This window comes from Podospora pseudoanserina, chromosome 1 (genome assembly GCF_035222485.1).
Source record: "Podospora pseudoanserina strain CBS 124.78 chromosome 1, whole genome shotgun sequence".
Taxonomy (NCBI): Eukaryota; Fungi; Ascomycota; class Sordariomycetes; order Sordariales; family Podosporaceae; genus Podospora; species Podospora pseudoanserina.
The window spans coordinates 8,101,124-8,121,313 of record NC_085920.1 but is presented as its reverse complement, the minus strand read 5'-3'; the positions used below and the strand labels follow the sequence as shown (position 1 = coordinate 8,121,313).

Here is a 20,190-nt window from a genome sequence, read left to right as displayed (position 1 = left end):
AGTCCTCTTTCCTCAAGCCCATTGAATGAACATACTTGGCTTTCTTCCCTCGCTGCCCGCCTTAAGCAACAATAACACTCTGAAGATATATCCACCATTACATGGTCCCTTGTCGCCTCATTCACATCGATGCCAGCAATGCTAAGAGGGAGCATGAAGATCACAACACTGTGTTCCCAGCCACTTTGCTCTGCCTGCCCTCCTTTACTTGAGCTTTCCGTGCAATTCCAAAATACTGTACACGCGGGTCCTGGACACGCGGGGCCGATCCATCCACCTGCCATATTGGAGCCCACGTAAATTTCCCAAGGAATTAATCTAGGTTTCTCCTCTCTCTTACCTCTCTTACCTTCTCTTCACCACTACCAATTATCAGATCAAGCAAGGATACTATATCGTTGAAAAGTATCAACTTGCAATCCCTTTCGCTATTCCTGTCTGGTCAACCACATCGCCTTCCATCTTGCCAATCGCATCGTCTGGGTTTCGGTCTTCTTGTGGCAAGTCGTTCTGAGTCGAGTCGAAAGACACCATTTTGGGAGATTCTTTTCGACTTTTCGCGAGTTTCCGCGACTTTTTGCGACCTTTTGGCCCTTTTGTGCACTTGGTAAGTTCACTATGTCCGATAAAAGTCAATTAGTATTGGCTTTTGATATCTCTAAGTTACTAACAGATCCTGTATTAGTCGGAGTTGTCTTGCAAGTCGCTTGTCTGAAATCTAGAAATTCTAGTCTTGGGTTTAGTGAGTCGCCTGCCCCAAAGATGGGACGAAAGAAACCTGCTACTAACCAGCTCGACTATGGTTGCGTAGTACCTCTGGTGTTCCGGTGGCCTCTCTGTACCGACTTCAGCAATTTGCTGAAAGCCCTTCGAGGTTGTCTGGCTTTGAGATGCAGCACATAACTGCACTCATATTGTCTGTAAGTTGTGCGAACAAACATCCTGTACTTGTTGTGTGCCCCTATTAACAGCTATCAGGAGTCACAGCCCCGTTCTAGTCAGCACTCTGCTGGCATATCTTGCCGACCTCTGGCAATCTCCTTTTCGTCTGAAAGGTAAGTCATAAGACTAGTATGGGTGTTTGATGACGTCTATCTCTCAACAGAATATTTTCCTCTGAATATTGACCTCATTTTTCAGGAAAGAGCCAACGGCTACCTTCGGTACTATCTCTCTGGCTCAACAGGGTCATCAACTATTGTTCGGTTCAGCACCTGCACATATCAACCACCTGAAAGTACCCTACATAGGCACAAACAATGCCGGAAGGCATGCGGCTTCGCACCACTTCCGAGCGGAGGGCTCCAGCCCGATTTGGAGACCCGGACGGGGAAGGCGAGGAGAATTACATCGGTTCTCAGGTGCCACAGACTGACTACCCCAACTCGAAATTTCCTCGCCCAGTCTACCAATTCGACAACCAGTTGGCCCGAGAGTGCGCCTTCCCTACCTTGCCATTCAATCACCCTGGCCCAGGCCCCTCTGGTGCCATCCTCAACGAGAAGCGGAAAAACGGGGGAGTTACGATCCTTCCTCAACACCAACCCGCAGTTTCTGCTGGCACCGGTCATGAGGGCAGTGGCGATTATCAGGACGAAGAGGATCATGAGAGCGAGGCCAACAAAGAAGATCAAGCACATCAAACAAGAGATACATCCATCAACCCTACCACCCGGGATCAAACAACCATCTCTGGAAAGCCCAATCTCGCCATTCAGAACCATGGCCACCGGGGCCGCCTTCCCTATTCAGCACCAGCCGAGGACTGGATTGCTGCTGCGAACCAACCTGAGGGTCACGATGATTCGGATCTTGATGCCCTTTTGTCCGGGGCAGATCAAGTGGACCCGGAATTGCCAAGTTTTGGGCTGGATCCGCGAGATAGAGATCATGACGATGTCGGAGACTGGACTCGGACCTCATCAGAGTATCATTTTGACATCAGTCCGTCACCTCCTGATACAGCATCTCCACACGGGGACCCGTTTGTGACACACCCCGAGGTGCCTGGCAATGCGCTTCCCGAGGTTGGAGTCTCGCAGTCACAGCCTCAATCAAGGCGGCCCTATACGGTACACATCGACAGAGATGCCGCCAAGAGAAGGGCTGAAGAGGTTGAGCGCAGCCAGACGCGCAATTTTGATGTACGTATTTCATTTCTGAAGATATAGGCTGTAGAGACTAACCTTTGAGTGATAGCTGCGTAAACTCGGCCAGAGAGCCCCCGACTGGGTGAGTCTGTCAGACAGCGCGAAATACATCATTACCTATGAAATGACCAAGACTGGCATGTCATTCGTACAGTTCATCCGCACGTTTCGGCTGAGCGCTTCTGAGGCCACCGAGCTGATGAACTTGGTCGGTGAAGAGCAACGCAAGATTGATGATTTCGACAAGGAGATCAAGAAACACTTGCATGCTGCTGATCTGACCTGGATGGACGAGTACAACAAAACCCACGCTCCACTTATCACCGACCATTTTACCGCCAAAGAGATTCGACTGGCAAAGGATTTCATGACTTTCATGGGCTTTGGGGACGTTGCTTCCAATCTCGGTGGATATGTAGGCGTTGGCGCTGGTAGGCGGTTCCCTATTTCACTCAACCACTTCTGGGGAGATGGATTCAGAGACTTACCACCCCATTTCAAAGTCTTCTGTTCGGGGGAGCTTGACAAAATGGCCAGTACCTGGGATGAGGTGCAGAAAGAGCACCCGCCACGCCTGTCAACTCCAGAGATGCTGGTCAGGCTTGATCCTCCGCCTGGTACGATCAACCCAAGGAGACTCCTCATCGACCCAGAGCCCGCCCCATCTGCCCGGCAGCCTCCCGGCCAATCTCATCTTGCTGGTGATGCCTCTGTTGCCGACGCTCCGATTCGGAATCCTGCTCTCCCACTTCGTTCAGCCACGGCTTCTTTCCCTCCAGGACTGCATGGACGCCAACCGCATTCCGTAGATGCAGGTTATCGTAATGCCGAACAAGCACAGCCTGTTAATTTTGCACAGCATGATTTTCCAGCTTGTCTACCGGACCCAAGCTATGGTGTTCCCATCAACCCCTTCGCTAGCATGCCTCCCCCAAGCATGCCTGGCAGTCCTAGACATTCCCAACACGGTGGCTGGCAGCGTTATTTGCAAGTGCAGGACGAGCCTCAATTCCCTCAAGGGCCTCAGCATCAGCATATTTACCACGACAGAGGGACGCAGTGGGGCCTACCGGACCGCTACCGTGAGCCAGCGAACGTTCATTTCGCAATGGCAATGGGAGAAGACCAAGAGCTCAGACAACCGCCCATGATCATTCGGACTCGCTATCCCCCGCCGCCCGCACACTCTCAACAACCTCCGGATATCGATATGCACCGGGAGCTCACCTTGAGCCCCGCCTTTGGCCATGCATCCAGTCGAGTAGTACCTGGCAGCAACCACAGAGAGCATCCCGATGTTGCCGGTCTCCTGCCTCATCGTCGTGCCCCTGGACCAATGGATCATCGCCTACAGCAGATGCCAAGTCATGGTCTTGGTGACCGAAGCAACCAAGCATTTGATCCGCGTCAGTGTGTGCACGCATTCCGTGCTGCTCCCCAGATTGCTGCTTACCCGTCCGGGATGGGCCATGTTCCTCAGGACCATGTCTCATCCGGGGAGCTGTCAAGGCGGAACATCGCCAATGGCAGCGGGACTGAGATGCCACTTATGAACACTACTCAGCTGGCTCTGCTGTATCGCACATATGATCAGCCCCGTCCATCAAGGGGGACGCTGCACCACACTGCTGGTTATGTAGGGCGTTCAGCTGGCACGGGTCAACTCTCCCATCTCCAAGGCAACTATCCTATCCCGGTCTTGGGTAGACAAACTGGTCTACAGGAAGCTAGACATGTTGGCAAAATGAGACAGAAGGATGCTCAAGCGTCCAGCGCACAACCGCCGAAAGAAAGCTTCAGCGAACCCCTTCTCAATTATCCCCGACCCAAGATCCAGCAGCGAGATCCCAGGTTGCGCAAGGAGGTTGATAAGTTGAGAAACAAGTTTCAGAACACCTGGACTTCGTCATCAGAGTCAGAGTCGGAGCCAGAAGAGAATGAAGAGGATATTCTCCGGCCCTGGAAGACCCGCTCTCCGCGTGTAGAGCAAATTCCGGATGACGACGACGACTTTGTTCTCCCCAATGAGGACGAAATCCAGGAAAACAAGCAGGAAAAGAGATCCAGGGCATCTTTGCCGTCGAGAAAGAGGGCTATCTCAGCCGCGTCTGCGCCCGCTGAACCGAGAAAGAGGTCAAACACAGCAATCAAGAAGTCGGCCAATACGGTGGCTCCTGTTGCTCGAGCGACCAACAAGAGAAAGGCAGCGCAGACTCAGGAGAGCCAGGTCGGTCCCAAGAAGCGTCGTGTGAATGACGAAACATCATCCACCCGTGCTAGCTCCAGCACAAGCCGCAGTCTGCGAAGGAAATCTGCGCCCGCTGTCGAGGATCTTTCCGATGGGGGGGAGTATGATGAGGGGAAGAAGAGCAAACCAGTCAGGGGAAGGCGCCAGCCCGGGGGTGTCTGGGGAGACGCCAACACCATGTTCACAAACGGCCTGGGTGGCTTTATGAAGCGTTCTGATGTAGCTGCCCTGCCCAACACCAAGTACCGACCCGGCGGATCGTTCGGCGGTGGAAAATGGCTGGAAGAGGACACTGGGATCATGTGGCTCCCCGTGAATCCGGCAGAACAATGCAGGAAGAATGTGGTTGAAAATCAAGCCACGGCGAATTGCGCGTCGGGGGCCGAGGTTGTCGGGACCGGAGAGAAGACAACCAAAAAGAGAACAAAGACGACGACTCAGGCTGTCAAGAAGACTACCCGGCTGGCTTCTCAAGCAGCCACGCCCTCTCCTTCCAAGATAGTGTCGTCACAAGTCACCCACTCGTCAGCTACCATCGGGCACAGCAGTCCCGCCATGGCCCCAAAGGGCGAGAGCTTTGAGGAACTCCTGTCGTCCAAGGGGTTTTACACCCGCGAGAAGTTTGAGACAGATTCTTTGTTTTGGGCTTACATCTCTGCGCTGGGCCCGCCGTTCTCGACGCATCCCGGTGCGCCAACTCCCCAGTCCCCTCCCAAGGGAAAGAGCCTGGATAACTACATCCCAACCCAGACACGCACCGAGCATGAGGTGTATCTAGCCACTCAGAAAGCAACGGGCGGTGAGGTATCCCGGTCTCAAGACGAACAGACACAGGGACAGGGCCAACAGAATGAGGAGATCCAGGAGAAACTCCAAAAGAGTACTAGGGAGACTCAGGGGACACAGAGAAACCAGGAGACCCAGGAGAAGCCTCGGCACGAATCCCTAGAGAAAACCCAGGAGATGTCTGATGGTGGCAACCAAGAAGCGGGCCATACCATCGAACAGACCCCACAGTCCGCCGGAGAAGTCCACAAGGAGATTCAACAGCAGAACCCCCAAGCTGGGGAATCGAAGGAGAACGACCTCCAAGATGTTCTCAAGAATCAAGGTTTTGATTTGGACAATCCACCAGCACTCGATACAACTGAGAAGCTGGGGAGATACCCAACAAGGTTGAGAAGCTCTGTGTTTGGTCTGATTCCGAGTAACGGGGGTTCATCTTCCGACTCTTTCTCTTCTCCCAAAGGCACTCCTAGCAAGAAGCCGGTCACCAGCAAGTCTGCGAGCGAAGAGCCTACTACAACAGAGGCTCCTGCCGAAAAGGCCCCGGAAGAGCTTGACACCGAGGATACTGGCACCGAGGAGCATGCGTCTCAGGATCCAGCCAGCACAGGCGCCATAGGCGGTCTCATGACTATCCGGACTCTTCGTCCCCGGAAAGGCAAGGACCTTCGGAGAAATGATATGAAATGACAGGACTTGAGACGCGACACGCAAAGATACACTTGCTCAAGTACGAGCAAGATGACTGGCAACATGGAAAAGCGTCCTCTCAGCAATCGCCTTGACTTCTTAGCAAGGGTGAACACAACAAAAGGACAAGAGTGTGTGTTGATGTTTGATTTGCTTCCCCAGTATTAGCATCGTGACAACACAAATCCGCGACTGGGGTATTTCTTTGTTGGGTTTATTGTCCAACAAACTGCATATTACGACTGGCATGCATTAGGATTCGATATTGGTCCAGGAAACGAAAAGCACCAGAATTTGGGTTGCTTTGGATCAGGAGTTTGACAAATTTCGCGCTCGACGTTCTTTTCCTGCCTTTCTTTGATAAGGTGATTTGGGTGTTTATACCCGTAGTAGGATTGGGTTGCAGGTTGGCTGTTTACTGCTGTTGCGTTTACATTTGCATCCCAGGGGAAAGGACAGAGCGGCGGGGGAATTGTTTGGGCATGGCATCCAGCATAGATGGTGTTATTGGGTCGGTATTTTGAGATGCTAGTTCTTGCATCTGGATCTCTGGGCGTCTGGTGTGGCTCATGATACCCGGTTCTTTCTGCTATATATGTTGGCTGGAGAGGACGATTGGGAAGGCATTTCGAGAGTATGCGGGATACTATTTCGACTGTAGGATTTTGTAGAATATTTAAGCTGTAGGGTTTTGTATGACGGGCGGGGAGTTGGCCTTGAAGATGTATGATAATTGTAAACATCGATAAAGATAAATTTCTATAAACGTAGTCGTGATGCTTGGTGACGTGTGGAATATCGTGAGGCTCTCTCTGCGTTGCATACGAAACGTCCAGATAATCCGTGCGCTTTGCCAAAGACCTGACTATCTAACTCGATATCAACTAAAAGCCTAAAATACGTTCAATTAGCTACAAAAAGCTATACTAGGGCCTAATAATCAAGCTGGTATATACTAATTAATATTGAATATTGTCTACTAACTAAAGTTATTTTAAACTACTTTTCTAATATAGATATAGTTGAATTAATAATTTTAATAGTTTAAGTATATAGCTATTACTTTTTTACAAAGTTATAGTTACCGCCGTATAGTGTTAAAAATAGTACCTCCGCTTAAAAGCTAATGCTAGCCTAAAATACATACTTTTAGCTATATATATATGCTAAAATATAATTAAAGTAATAAAAAGTATAGTATATTATATAGCTTAATATTGCTATACATTCAGTATATTTTTTTATATAATATAAGTATTAATAGATATTACATTTTAGTTAAAAGTATATTTAAATATTTAGTTAATGCAAGCTTGTATATCAAATAATAGCAGAACCTTAGTAAAAAATGCACGGATTACAAAGATATTTCATATACAACGCACAGCTCAAGGTGCTCGTGCGCGTGCCCCAGTCTGCCTCCAGAAAAGGGGGCGTTTTGACAGGGATCAGCTTGCGGCGCGCCACAAGCAGTGCTCGCGCGCAGTTTAATTACTTGGCTGGGCTGGAGAGACGTCAGCTCTTGGTTGTAGCCGGTCCAACCTCCAAGCTTCCCGCTCTGCAACCTGCTGCGCCATCGGCACCCCACGACGTCGATAAAGACAAGGCCTGCAGTCTTTTACTATAATTCTTGAACAAACTACAGAAACTTGTCAATTCCAGCTCCCATCTTTCCCGAACGTTCGTCGTACCGGCCGTTGTAACCGCTCGACCGCCCCGAGTCCCCCGTAATTTGGTCCGCCTTCCGAGTACAACAAGTTTCGCAACCCGGGCCAACTGAAGCATCGACCGACCATGGCGCCCCGAATCGAACCCCAAGAAATCGAAACCTACTGGAACATTTTCTCGACCCGCACCAATGGAGGGCAGTTCCTCACGGGCGAGATGGCCGCGCCCGTCCTCAAGAACTCTGGGCTCCGCGACGACCAGCTCGAGCGGGTGTGGGATCTCGCCGATGTGGATAACGACGGCAACCTTGACTTTGAGGAGTTTTGCGTCGCGATGAGGGTTATTTTCGACTTGCTCAACGGGGAGTACGCTGATGTCCCCAAAGTGCTGCCGGACTGGCTGGTCCCGGAGAGCAAGAGCCATTTGGTGAGCGCGAACAAGGCGATTAGGGGACAGGAGCCAAAGATGGAACGGGTGGAGGATGAGGAGGAGGAGGAGGGGTTGAAGGACGGATTTGATTGGTATATGAGCCCGGAGGACAAGAGCAGGTATGAGGCGGTGTATAGGGAGGGGAGGGATATGAGGGGGGAGATTAATTGTAAGTGTTGACTTGGTCTCATTACCCACTGGGTGATTGAGAAGATGCTAACACATGAGAACTAGTCGAGGCCCTCAGCGATCTTTACAACAGCCTGGACGTGCCGGACACAGACGTCCGATCAGCGTGGAACCTCATCAACCCCAACGCCTCGCAGACGATCAACAAGGACGCCTGCCTGGCGTTCTTGCACATCCTCAACTACCGACACGAGGGCTACCGCATCCCGCGCACCGTCCCGGCCTCCCTCCGAGCGAGCTTTGAGCGAAATCAAATCGACTACCAAGTCGACAACCAAGCCGCCAAGTCGCGGTGGGCCACCAAGGCCGACGACGAGACATCAACAGGCAGAAAGGCAAAGTTTGGTGACCAATATCTCACTCGGTTGGGGAGAAGCGGGTTCACATCCAAGGGCACGGATTTCACCACGACGAAAAACAGCGATGCCGAGTGGGAGGAGGTCAGGCTGAAGAAGCAGCTGCAGGAGCTGGAGGACAAGCTTGCCAGGATTGAGCAAGGGGTTGAGGCGAGGAAAGGTGGCAAGCGGGACTCCAAGCCAGCGCTGGTCAAGAGGGAGTTGGAGCAACTTTTGGATTACAAGAGAAAGGAGCTGCGAGACTTGGAAGAAGGCAAGGGGAAGAGCAGGACAGGAAGCAACCTGAAAAGCGTCAGCGAAGACCTCCAGACCGTGAGGGAGCAAGTGGAGGGATTGGAGTCGCATTTGAGGTCGAGACAGGAAGTTCTTGAGCAGTTGAGGAGGGAGATTGAGGAGGAGAAGATCTCTCGGTGATGCAAGGCGGGTAATAATGTATAGTGGTTCACAACGACGAGCGAGTTTCCTGGCATTGATGTATTCGGGTTCTTCATTATGGTATTAGGTTGATTCTCTGTATCGAGGGGAAAACAAAAGCCATTCCGTCCATCGCCTGTAAAGCACACACCAAAGTTCATCATGGGTATAACTGCTTGCTCGCCTATCCGCACTTTCTCTTCCGTTTTCTGATTTGCCTGCCGGCTCTGGAGCCGCGCTCCTAAGCAATACTGCCACTGATGTACTGGTCCACCAACTGCATCCCCAACGTTCTCCCCTTCGCCAACCAAACGCCAAAGCTAGGCAGTCTGATCGAGCCCATCCTGCCCACGCCTCTCCCCCGGCCAACCGCGCAGGCGAGAATGTCAACTGGCGGGCCCTTGGCAGGGACAGGCTCCTTGCTCTGAAGCAGGCTCAACTCAACATTCTTGGCCACAGACGAGGCCTGCTTCTGTGTGATCATAAAGCCAGCTCTCGGCTTACTGACGATATCCCCCACCGCCCAAACGTTATTCCCTGGCACACCAGTCACATGAAGGAACTCATCCACGAGCACCGTCTTGGTTTTGGGGTCGAGGTGCTTCGTATCGACGTAATCCGAGTTGGGCACCATGCCCTGCGTGGGCAGGTAGAGGTTGCACTCGAGGTTTTGGCCGTTCTCCAGCTGGATCGTGTACTTGTCGTCGGCAGAGCGAGCAACATCCTTTACACGAGCCCCCTTCTGCACAGTGACGTTCAGCTTCTTCAGCTCGTTCTCGGTAGCGGTACTGAGAGATTCCTGCTCGCCAGGGAGGACGTGCTGGCCAGAAGCCAAAAGGGTGATGGTCTTGGTCTTGCCGTATTCGTACCCCAGCTCGCCGGCTACTTCCACACCTGTGGCTCCCGCGCCGGCAACGATGATGTGGTCGGCTTTCTCAACCCTGGAGGCGGTTTCGTGGAGGAGCTTGATCAGGGATTGATAGTCGGAGTTGGCCTTCCAGGGGGTGTCGTTTGTGTAGCGGGCTCCAGTGGCGAGAACGAGGTGGTCGTAGACGATTTCACGGGTTTGAGCGTCGGCAGCGCTGTTGCTGAGCTGGACTTTGACGGTCTTGGCGGTGAAATCAGAGGAGATGGCTTCGCCGATGACGAGCTCGTACATGTTGCTGGGGTATGGCTGGAGGGCTTCGGAGAGTTCGCGGAGCATCTTTTGGTCTGGGATTTGACCAGGGATAATGGCGCGGACGGAGGCGATGTTCCAGTAAAAATGAGTGTTCTAGAGGTGAAGGGGAGTTAGGACATGTGGTGACGATGAGGGGGGTCACGTGCAGGCGACTTGCTTTGGAGACGAGGATGACCCGTAAGTTGGGGTATTGTTGATGCTTCTTGAGGAGTGCATGGGCGACGTGAAGTCCACCGAGGGAACCACCCAGAATTACGACTGTTTTATTGTCTGCCATTGTTTTGGTGATGTGGTGGTGGTTGTTATCTTTGTTGGTTTGCAAGTGTGGCAGATTCGGAGATTTGAGAAAGGAAACGGTGTACGGATGAGTGTGACGGGAGCCCCTTCCCTCTTATACCCAGCGAAACTGTACAAGCTATGGAATTTACTTGGGGCCCGGCATCTGAGACGAACTCAAACGGACGGTGGGTGACTGCGTGTTGCGCGAGCTGTCGCTTGAATATGCATGGCTCGGTCTCAGATACAGAGACACAGCATGATGCTACCTAATTCAGCTCAACTATCGATAGTCTTGTGTCAATGCGACAGAAAAGGGAGATATTAGCACCGTCAGACGACAATCCAGTGGCTTGTTCCTGGGATGATACGGCGATGCATGCTGCTAGCCAACAGCCAACGTTGTTGATTTCGTGTCCCCTCTGGCTGCGCTCCCTTGTTAAGAAGACGGGATTCTGGATGTCGATCCGAGAGGTTCATCAACAGCCCGTGCCGGTATTTGGACAAATTAACGGACCACGTGCAAGGGAGAGCAAAGAAACGGGGGGAAAACGCCATCCATCAGTCATCAAGGAGCCTTGATGACATGGGAATTGGAAATACAGGTGCAAAAAGCACGATAGCATCTGTCATCACAGCCTTGATGGCCAGGGGGGTCGATAAAACAAGACGGGACGGGCCCGAAACCCCAACCCCGGAGCTAATTGCCGCCGATGTGCCGACGGCGGTGGAAAAAGAAAGCTAATCCCAAAATAGCCCTACCCCTGTAAGATGCACCAATGCTTGGCGGCTCGGGCGGTCACTGGATGAACCGAACAAAGCTGGAAGAGCAGATGTCGTCCGAACCTTCTTCTGACTGAACGTTGTCTATTGCTCGGGACCGAAGCACCCCATGTTTTGCCATATTTGGAAGACACCTACGAGAATCTGTCGATAAGTGGCTGATTGTTCGTGTCGACTGTACATTGGGGTGGTGAGATTCGAAGCTCTTAAGAGTCTGTCCTTGCTGTCACGTTGCCAAACACAAAGCCACCACTGGCCGCTCCCAAATTTCTTGACTGGAAATGTATGATGGTGGCTGTATCCTTCCGGTAACATACTTTTCTCAAAACCTACTTCCTGTCATCGTTTTGAGGTCATTGTGTTGATGGATCTCACACCAAGATGGAGAGACTGCCAGTGCACCAGTGCTTGGAGATTTCGATGGCCCTTAAGTTGAGGCTCCGTGTTCGTACGATGGTATTGTGGGAACGCTCAAATGCCCTCTCAACAAGCATCCTTATTTCCACCTGCCTCCCGCTATCAGACTCTCTCTCGAAAACTCCGTTCCCGTCTGACAAGCCCGTCTTGTGTTCGGATTTGGATGGAGGATGACCTCACGGCCCACCTCCCTTCCACTCACATGCTCGCATGTGCTCCACATGGTCAGGACAAGCAATTGACCCCGCGCTTTCCGGCTTAACCACCCCGTGCCTGACCTAGCTGACCCCGCCATGACCCCAACAAACAGGTCCAGATCTCTTCTCCTCAACACTTGCGACACTTGACAGATTCCCTAACTATACAACCAGCACTCAGCACAGCAGGCACTAGAGATTTCCCTTTTCCAAACCCTTCACACACTACCGCAAAAATGGCTCAGAGCGAGGCTTTCCAGAAGGCTGTTGTCGACTCCAAGAAGTTGACTTCCAAGCCCTCCAACGAGGATCTCCTCGAGATCTATGGTGCGTCCAGTCTCTCCTTACACTAGTCTGTCAGCGTCATCTAACATGTTGTGCTCTTCAGGTCTCTACAAGGTCGCCACTGGCGAGAAGATTGCCGATGCCACCAAGCCTGGCATGTTCGACCTCAAAGTGCGTCCACCTCCTCCTCTATGTTCCCTCCGCGGCACCCGCTAACCCGACATCACCATAACAGGGCAAGGCCAAGTACAACGCCTGGCAAGACGTTGACAACAAGGGCTTGACCCCCGAGCAGGCTCAGGAGCAGTACGTGGCCAAGATTGAGGAGATGAAGACCAAGTACGGCTATGACGCCAACAAGGAACCCGAGGCTGTTGGCGGTAACTAGATGCACCGCCGCCGATTATATCGCGAGAGGTATAACATTGGCACCAAAGAGCTGTCATCTAATCATTGGAAATCTATTCATACCCGTCAACGAGTTCATCACCGAGCTGCGCACCCTGTCACTCAACTATTTTCACGCAAACATGCTTCACATTCTTTTTCGTGCCCTCAGACTGCCCCTCACCCGCCTCTTCTCTCTCTTGATATTCCTCACCATCTTTAGCCTTTGTTGGGAATGGCTCTTTGGCCTGTGATTCCATCGCACCACAGCTCCGGCTGAGAGGAGGACTCCCCCAGCTACAACAACGACGCCAGTGAATACTCAGGTTCATGCGGCCCCAAGTTCTGGCACCTCAATCATAATAGTATTGACGCCAACGGCGTTTCAAAATGCCATAGCTGCTTATCGGCAAGCACCCGCACCCGCAGCTGCGAACTTTAACATGACGGTAAACCCGGCCTTCACGTTGCCGAATTAGCCGGATCTGCCGGTGCCGGGAGCGCCACCGCCGAAGCAAAAGACGAGGGTGAGGTCACGAACTCTGTAGAGGGTGGTTTGCCTGGGCCATTTTGGGTGTTTTTGGGGAGGTATTGTGTCCTTAGGGGGTAGGGAGGGGTATGTGTAAGAGGTTTGATGATCAGCGAGAGTTTGGTGTCTTGTATTCAGATTGTCGGTCTTGTTTGGGTCGAATAGATATACCTCTTCAGCGAACAGGGGGGTTAGATTTATATAGCATGTTTTGGCATGGGAAATGAGGTGCTGTTCTTCGCGTGGCTTCGGAGAAGATGTTGATGCGTTATTGGCTAAACAAAAATATAGGGTTAGAGTAGGTCAAAGACCAGCTCCGAAAAAGAATCGGGCGCCGAGACTCGACGCCGGACCTCTCTACCAGCGTGGCCACCTGCTTGTCTGTCTCTCCCGGCGCAGCAAAAAATGCTAGGATGGAGAGGGAGCGTTGGAAGGTGCTGCCCCCGACAGTCTTGGTTGGTCTGTTCAGTACGAATTGGACTCGACACCTTTCTTGATGTTGAAGGCGAATCATTTTTCCACGGCGGGGAGACTATGCTTCCGTGTTGGCGACATTTTACTGAAGGCATAGCCACAAGACTGATGCCACAAGAACGAGGAGGGTAGAGAACGAGAAAGAACATGTATTGCTTCACGACAACTGACCAGCTAGCCAACACCAAATCAGACCATTCTATCCAAGCCACCTCAGGTATCATCAGGTATAAAGCTCATCCGTCAAGCTGTTCAGCGCCAGCCCATCCTCCGCGATGTCAGGGACGTCAATCAAGAAGTTGAGCGGCATCTCCACAAGATTACCCCTGATGCCGCTGAGCCACATCTTTAGCTCACCCACACCACCGGGAAAGTTCTCCCTGACAACGTGCCCGTAGTCGACCTTGCCGTTCTTGTACCCCTCCTCTGCCTGCTCGGCCGGCTCACCGGGGATGACAAAGTGCTTGGAGAAGAAGTTGTCGTAATCCTCCCAAGTCCTGACCTTGTCGTTGGGGACAGGGTGGAAGGCCCTGCTGAAGATTTCCGTGTTGCGGCGGGCGGTGCCACGCCACAAGTTGATGAAGTCGGGCGAAAGAGGGTCGGCGACGAGGCGGTCCGAAGGGGAGTCCCAGTCGTAATGATTGACCGCGTCGTGGGAGACAGGCGTCCAGTTGATGTCAGGACGGTCGGGATGCTGGTGGGGAACGAGACCGAGGTGCTTGCGGTAGAGGAAGCGGCGGAGGGAGGTGGCAAACTGGGAAGCCGTGTACGGGCGGCCATTCATATAAGTTCTGATCGGCGTCGGGTCCTCGATGATGACGGCAATTTCGGAGTCGTGGTCGCCGAGCTGAGAGCGGTCGTTGAGGTTGGCAGAACCGCAGATGACCAGCTGGTCGTCAGCGATGAGGACCTTGGTGTGGATGTAAAGCTGCTCAGAGACAAAGGAGTCGAGCTCATCCTCGGGGATACCAGTCCATGGAACGCCGAGGATGGACAGGCCGCTCTCCATGTAGCAGGGCGAGACGGTGTCCCAGCTCTGGTCGGTCAGGGAAGTCGCGGTCGCTTGGTAGCGACGGTAGTAGCTATTGTTCCCGCCAGAGTTTGAAGAGTTGTACCGGTCCTCAAAATCGCGATGGGCAGCTTCGTAGCTGACCCCGCTCTCGCGTTCGGCACGGGTCATGATCTGACTTCTGTTGATGCGGTCATAGTTGCGGAGATTGTACCAGTTGATGTACCTGTAAGGGTCATGGACGCCTTCCCTCCTGAGTGTCTCGATGATACTGCTGCCGCCGCGGTTGATGCTGTTGTACTGGAACTCCATAATCGCGCGGGTGCCAAGGGCACCTTCAGACTTGAGATCGCCAGCAAAGGCAGGAACCGCAGGCATCATGATAATGATCTGGAAGTCTTCATTGTTTATGTGAGCACGCAAGACACGATCGACAATGGCTTTGCCGATCTTGTTGCGAACCGGTCTCTGCTTGTTGGAGGTGGCTGTGATGAAGAACTGCGGAGAGGTTAGCGCCCGATATAGCCCTGAACAATAAACAAGACCCGTACCTGATTCTCAATGTACACAAAGTGCTTAGCGTTCGTGATGGCGTCAATGTAGGCGTTGGCGATAGAATGCTCGGTTCTCACACCAAGCGACCACTTCGAGACACTTCTCGCCAACTGGATGTTGGCGATGCCGTGCTCATTGGCATTGCAGACAGGAGGATGAGGCGGCGCCTGGACCTGAGAAACACCGGCCTCTTCTCCACCTCCTCCCCAGAATTTGCCCAGCTTGGAGGTGATCTTGGACTGAACGCCGCCCAGGAGCTCTTCTCCTTGATCCATCAAGGCATGGGCGCCATAATCGGAGTGTTTTTGAACTCCAGGGGCCGTGAGACGGTGGACCTTCAAGTTAGTACGACCCGAGTATTTCTTGTCAAAGATGTAGTTCCTAGCTTTGGGTTAGTACACTGGGCAACACGACGGAGGCTGCAACGAACCATCGTTCACAGAAATGCGTGGCCAAGCTGTCCACAATCGGCCCAGACAAGCTGATAGCAACGTCGGCCCACCCCATTCTCGATGCCTTAGTCCGGTCGACTAGAATTGTCAGTATCAACCAACTGCATGGCAAGTGTTGGTTCCACTTACGCTTGTTGTTTTCCCATTTGTTGACCTCCTCAAAATCATACACTCTCGCGTTGTTGAAATCTTGTCCCGGAAAAATGATGTTGTCCAGATTACCTGGGTGCGCGTCGGCAATGGGATGGCCTATTATGGTGAGCTGATGTCCTTGGACTATTTATACCCACGAGACTTACTGTTCGTGTCGTATCTACCAAAGCCTTGACATGTTGTTAGCAGATATTCAGGTCTTGCAGTTACCACTGGGACTTACACATATCTAAGCCACCCATGAAAGCCACCCTGCCGTCAACGAGACAGAGCTTTTCATGGTGTGCCCAGAAAAGAACCACATCATCGGCGGTACCATACAGACCCTCAACAGCGCTCTGTGATGCTTTGGCAAGGTTAAAGTTCTTGAGATCGAGGCTCACGAGACTTGTGTGGAGGTCTTGGAGGCCCGAGACAACATTCTTGGCTGGATGATGGTCGGGATATCTGAACACTTTGATGTTGGGATGGAGTCCCTGAAGATGATTCTTGGTGTGCTGTCACGGTCTCAGTTTCTGATCAAGTCAGGTTTAACGTCAACGGGTAAGCATTGTCTCTTACAGCCGAGTTTACTATGACAGTGATGAGTATGGATACCCCTGCGTGTCCGTGTCAAGATGAACTCACGAGTCAAAGCAGCCTCGACCTCCTTGTAGACGAGTACATAGACCCTCACCCCTCGCTCAGCTGCGGCTTTGAGCAGTCTGTCCAGGCGGTATTTCTCATTCTGGGCCGGGGGTCGGCGCAGGTACAGTTCGGGGCTGTGATGTGCAAATACGAAGCGGTCAGCTGGTTGTCACAAGACCCAAACAAGATTCCTTCTGAGACGGTGAGGACGGGTCGGCATTACCTCAGCCACCAATCGAGAATGTAGATGGACTCTCGGGCCTCTGGACCAGATTAGCGGATTTCTTGAGTGTGACTGATGAGACATGGGGGTTATGAACCTTCAATAGCCATGGAGATGGCCCAAAAGTAGGTTGCGCCATCCACATACCACTTCGCATTCCCTCTCGACCGAGGGGCAAATGAGCAATGGCGGTTCTCGCTGAATTCTGCACACTCGCTCTCACGACATTGGTAACCCTCGTGCGTGTGCGAATGCTTGTCCTCTCCGGGCAAAATGTCATTGAGCCCCTGCTTGGCCTTGCGAAGGAGGGAGTGGATAACCATGGTGCCAAAAGGGCTAGTGACGAGCTGTCGACAGGCGGTTCACAGCAATGATCAACAGCGTGCGTTGATGTTGTGTTGGTGTTGCGGGGGCGGGGGCGGGGCCGAACGGGAACTATTTCAACGTAGCAGAACGGGAGGCAACCGACGACGACCGCACGAGGACAGCAGAATGAGGAAGAAAAAGACGGGGAGAAAATACCGTACGATAAAACCAGAAAGTGGATAAGACGACGGAATCTGCACCTAATATTCCCAAGCAATGCAATCCGAAACTAGAAACGGCAAGAAAAATGGTATCCAGTCTCCCAGACTGCGCATGTCAATGGCCAGCTGAGCTGAGGCAAGGATGCCCCTCACCAGCACAGTAATCGATATGGTGTTATCACCAGCCGCCTTCTTGGCCCCATTAGAGCTGCGAGAAGTCCCAATGGTATCGCAGGTAGGATCAAGCTGACTGTGTCGCCGTCCGCCGAGATGCCGGGCTGCCGGGCTGCCAATGGGAAAGCCGTCGTACTCGGAGTCCAACAGTGGTCTTGCAACGACGGGAGGCCATTCGCTACGCTGACGGGAACGGCCCATCTGATCGAGCATGAAGCAGATGCGACAGCAACTGCCAGTCTGATAGGGCTGAAGACCGGTCCGGAAGCGGAATCCCCATCCGCAAGCCCACTCAGTGATCCTGACTTGCATTCTGCGGCTGTGTGGCGGGTATTGGGACGGTGAATTTGATCTACTCCGTACCTAGCAATAGCATGAAGCTGTCGTGGTGGGACCGCATGTGACGACAATTAAGCGTACATCAGAGAGTTGACGTCGTGAAGTAAAGCCGGCATTGCCCGATGTTCAACCCAGCACAGCATTCTCATCGGGGCCGTGACTGTGATTGTGCAACAGGAAGCGTGAAAGAATGATCGTGACAGCGGTCAAGTGCCATACTTTCCATCCCTCCTGAGATCCATGCTCCTGGTCAAAGAGCCCGTAGGGAGTGAGCGTGGTGAGGTTGTATTGGCGGCCCAGTGGCTGGGAAGTCATAGTGGGCGTCATGTCGGTAAACAGGGCCCGAGGTCGCTGCGCGCGTCTTGCCGAAGGAAGCCCACACACCCGCGGGCTAAGTGGCCGCCGCTGCCAGGCCCGGAATGATCTGCGTCAACAACCTCACCTGTCACACAAGCATCGGTTGTGGGGAAGACCGTTTTTGTTAAGGTGTTGCAATTCGGTGAGAGGAAAACATTCGGATCCTCGCAGCAGGAGAGAAATCCAGAATGGGACTCGAAGAAATCATGATAAGAGACCCTGTTTGCTGAAGAGAACCCCCGCACTAACGAGGATGTGGCAGCCACTGCGAACTGGGAACAAGGTCCTAATTCAGCCTTAAACCAAGCGGGAACCCCTGGCTGTCCCTGTTTCTTAGGTTTTTTTTTTCTGCAGCATTGTGACGGGACCTTTCCACATCTTGGGCTGGCAAGTGTGGGAATGGTGTGTAGATGGTGCTGTGTCCCTGGCAGCAAGGGGGAGCAGCTTCCCATTCCCCGATGACGGACAAGCCACTTAACCGCATCTCAACAGAACAATACTATACATCTGCATGCATACGCATATGCAGATGCAAAGAACCTTTCCCGCCTGCTCCCAACATCCCGTCCCTATCACGAAGGACCGGTGAAGCTTGATGGCCTGTGAATCCAGATTTGCGAGTGCACACGACCAAGTACTGGCCCCCCAAGGTTCGTCGTTTACCTCTCGCTTTCCCGTCTGTTGAGCCATGGTTCAAGAAGCAGTGATGCCCCCCACCCTCCCCTCCCTATCACACCCCCCTCCCCCCCGTCTTCTCCCAGGAAGAAGCAATGTTTCATACCTCGACTGTTCTTGCCCCTCTCAGCATGCTTGTTCTCTGAGATGTTTAAATGTTCTTTTCTTACCTTTATTGTCACCTTAAGTGCTCTCCCCTGGTTAACCTGACCCACAGCATCAGTAAATATCTCACGAGTTCTCTGGACATCACTTTCACTTGTGCTTCCCCTATGACTCTGACAACACCACCATAAACCGAGATGCAAGCACCATAACAGCCACACACCGAAACAGAGTCTACAGGTCAACTACAAGCCGCATCAGTTTGAATCATATACAAAATCTGTCACCATGACGTCCCCATCTCAGACATCCGTCTTCCACCCCGAGCACCACGCTCACCTAATTCCTTACATGGCCGCCATCTACGCCTCAGGCATCAACATCGACCGCACCACCGCCATCGGCCCTTTTTTACCTCCCCTGTCCCTCGAACGCCTCCTGATCTGGTGGAAAGACCGGATAGCAGAGCATCAAGCCCAGACCCGCATCATCATCCTGCTGCTGCCTCCGTCCGAGAATGCAAACCAGAAGCCAAAGGGCGAGGACCTCCGCGGGATAGCCATGGTCGAGCTTGATCAGTCGCAAGCTGGTGATTTCCGAGGTGTCATCGACCTGCTGATTGTTGGCCAAAAGTTCAGGAGGCAAGGAGGGGGGAGGAGTTTGATTCAAGCGTGCGAGTATGAGAGCGCGAGGAAGGGGAGGTCGCTGTTGGTGAGTACCTACCCTACTTTCTTCACAGACTTTGTTACTGTTTTTTTTTTCTTCTTTTTTTTTTTGTGGAGAGAAATGAAAGGATATGAAGGTATGCTAACGAATCTGGCTACACGCCGACAAAAGACGGCGAAAACAGAGACAGATTCCGCCTCCGAGCTGGCATTCAAGAGCTGCGGCTACGTCGAGGTGGGCAAAATTCCAAACTTTAGCAGGACCAGCGTTGATGCGGCCACGAAGAGGGGGGTTACCCTCTTCTATAAGGAGATTTTACTCCAGGCCCAGCAAAGCCGGACGACTGCGGGTGCCTAAGAGGCTTGTACGACGCCAGGGCTCAGGAGTAGGAGTTGAAGGAAGCAAGGTCGGGCTGGTTAGCGGATCGTCTACGGCTGTTGAGGGAGCTTGGGTTTGAAGGGGCCAGTAGAGACGGTACGAGGTACCACCACGGAGGTCACCCTCCAAAAAACGGTGGGATTCCGGGTTTTCAGCACGTTTCGTTTCTAACCAGAAGTTTCATTTTCTTTTCCAGTGTTCCATTATTCGTAAAAGGCAGCGGGTGGTGTCAAAGAAAGATAGGCAATGACTGCAAAGTCCGTTTTCCTTGGTTGTTTTCACACTTTTCATGGTTTGGCAAGACTGGGCGAGCAATCTCTTTTGATGTATCTATCGCCACGAGACTCGGGAATGCACACCCTCATTTATCCTGAGAGTGCCCTCTCCAATCGCGTGAGAGGGTTCGCTGGGCACAACTTATGTCGAGCCTGCTGATGCCTATGAATGTACTGCAATGTCCAGTCTCACACGGAGTCTTCGGCTCAATCATTC

At 52.5% G+C, this 20,190-nt stretch overlaps 6 protein-coding genes across 6 annotated transcripts; 4 read left to right on the top strand and 2 right to left on the bottom strand.

Annotated features, from left to right (window-relative positions):
* Nucleotides 1-148: 148 nt before the first annotated feature.
* Nucleotides 149-5,874, top strand: QC764_122790 (uncharacterized protein; the record flags this gene model as incomplete). Its single annotated transcript, XM_062943514.1, is given in 7 exon segments — nt 149-345; nt 356-607; nt 686-742; nt 812-920; nt 979-1,055; nt 1,141-2,144; nt 2,200-5,874. 2 exon segments carry the CDS (start codon nt 1,260-1,262, stop codon nt 5,872-5,874), a joined length of 4,560 nt encoding a protein of 1,519 aa, XP_062806638.1. The 5' UTR covers nt 149-345; nt 356-607; nt 686-742; nt 812-920; nt 979-1,055; nt 1,141-1,259.
* Nucleotides 5,875-7,243: 1,369 nt separating this feature from the next.
* Nucleotides 7,244-8,973, top strand: END3 (endocytosis defective-related protein). The gene is made up of 2 exons (XM_062943513.1): nt 7,244-8,140; nt 8,206-8,973. The coding sequence occupies exons 1-2, from the start codon at nt 7,669-7,671 to the stop codon at nt 8,928-8,930; spliced, it is 1,197 nt and encodes a 398-aa protein (XP_062806637.1). The 5' UTR covers nt 7,244-7,668; the 3' UTR covers nt 8,931-8,973.
* Nucleotides 8,974-8,997: 24 nt separating this feature from the next.
* On the bottom strand, nt 8,998-10,427 carry QC764_122770 (uncharacterized protein). Its single transcript, XM_062943512.1, has 2 exons — nt 10,286-10,427; nt 8,998-10,203 (listed from the first exon to the last, which is right to left on the bottom strand). Exons 1-2 carry the CDS (start codon nt 10,385-10,387, stop codon nt 9,172-9,174), a joined length of 1,134 nt encoding a protein of 377 aa, XP_062806636.1. The 5' UTR covers nt 10,388-10,427; the 3' UTR covers nt 8,998-9,171.
* Nucleotides 10,428-11,352: 925 nt separating this feature from the next.
* QC764_122760 (uncharacterized protein) lies at nt 11,353-15,016 on the top strand. The gene is made up of 4 exons (XM_062943511.1): nt 11,353-11,477; nt 11,551-12,110; nt 12,172-12,239; nt 12,304-15,016. The coding sequence occupies exons 2-4, from the start codon at nt 12,020-12,022 to the stop codon at nt 12,454-12,456; spliced, it is 312 nt and encodes a 103-aa protein (XP_062806635.1). The 5' UTR covers nt 11,353-11,477; nt 11,551-12,019; the 3' UTR covers nt 12,457-15,016.
* Nucleotides 13,588-18,096, bottom strand: QC764_122750 (uncharacterized protein). Its single transcript, XM_062943510.1, has 8 exons — nt 16,575-18,096; nt 16,478-16,517; nt 16,244-16,388; nt 15,851-16,124; nt 15,774-15,797; nt 15,453-15,723; nt 15,019-15,403; nt 13,588-14,965 (listed from the first exon to the last, which is right to left on the bottom strand). Exons 1-8 carry the CDS (start codon nt 16,798-16,800, stop codon nt 13,682-13,684), a joined length of 2,649 nt encoding a protein of 882 aa, XP_062806634.1. The 5' UTR covers nt 16,801-18,096; the 3' UTR covers nt 13,588-13,681.
* QC764_122740 (uncharacterized protein) lies at nt 17,901-20,170 on the top strand. The gene is made up of 4 exons (XM_062943509.1): nt 17,901-18,276; nt 18,367-18,524; nt 18,767-19,365; nt 19,492-20,170. Exons 3-4 carry the CDS (start codon nt 18,943-18,945, stop codon nt 19,675-19,677), a joined length of 609 nt encoding a protein of 202 aa, XP_062806633.1. The 5' UTR covers nt 17,901-18,276; nt 18,367-18,524; nt 18,767-18,942; the 3' UTR covers nt 19,678-20,170.
* The last annotated feature ends 20 nt before the right edge of the window (nt 20,171-20,190 follow it).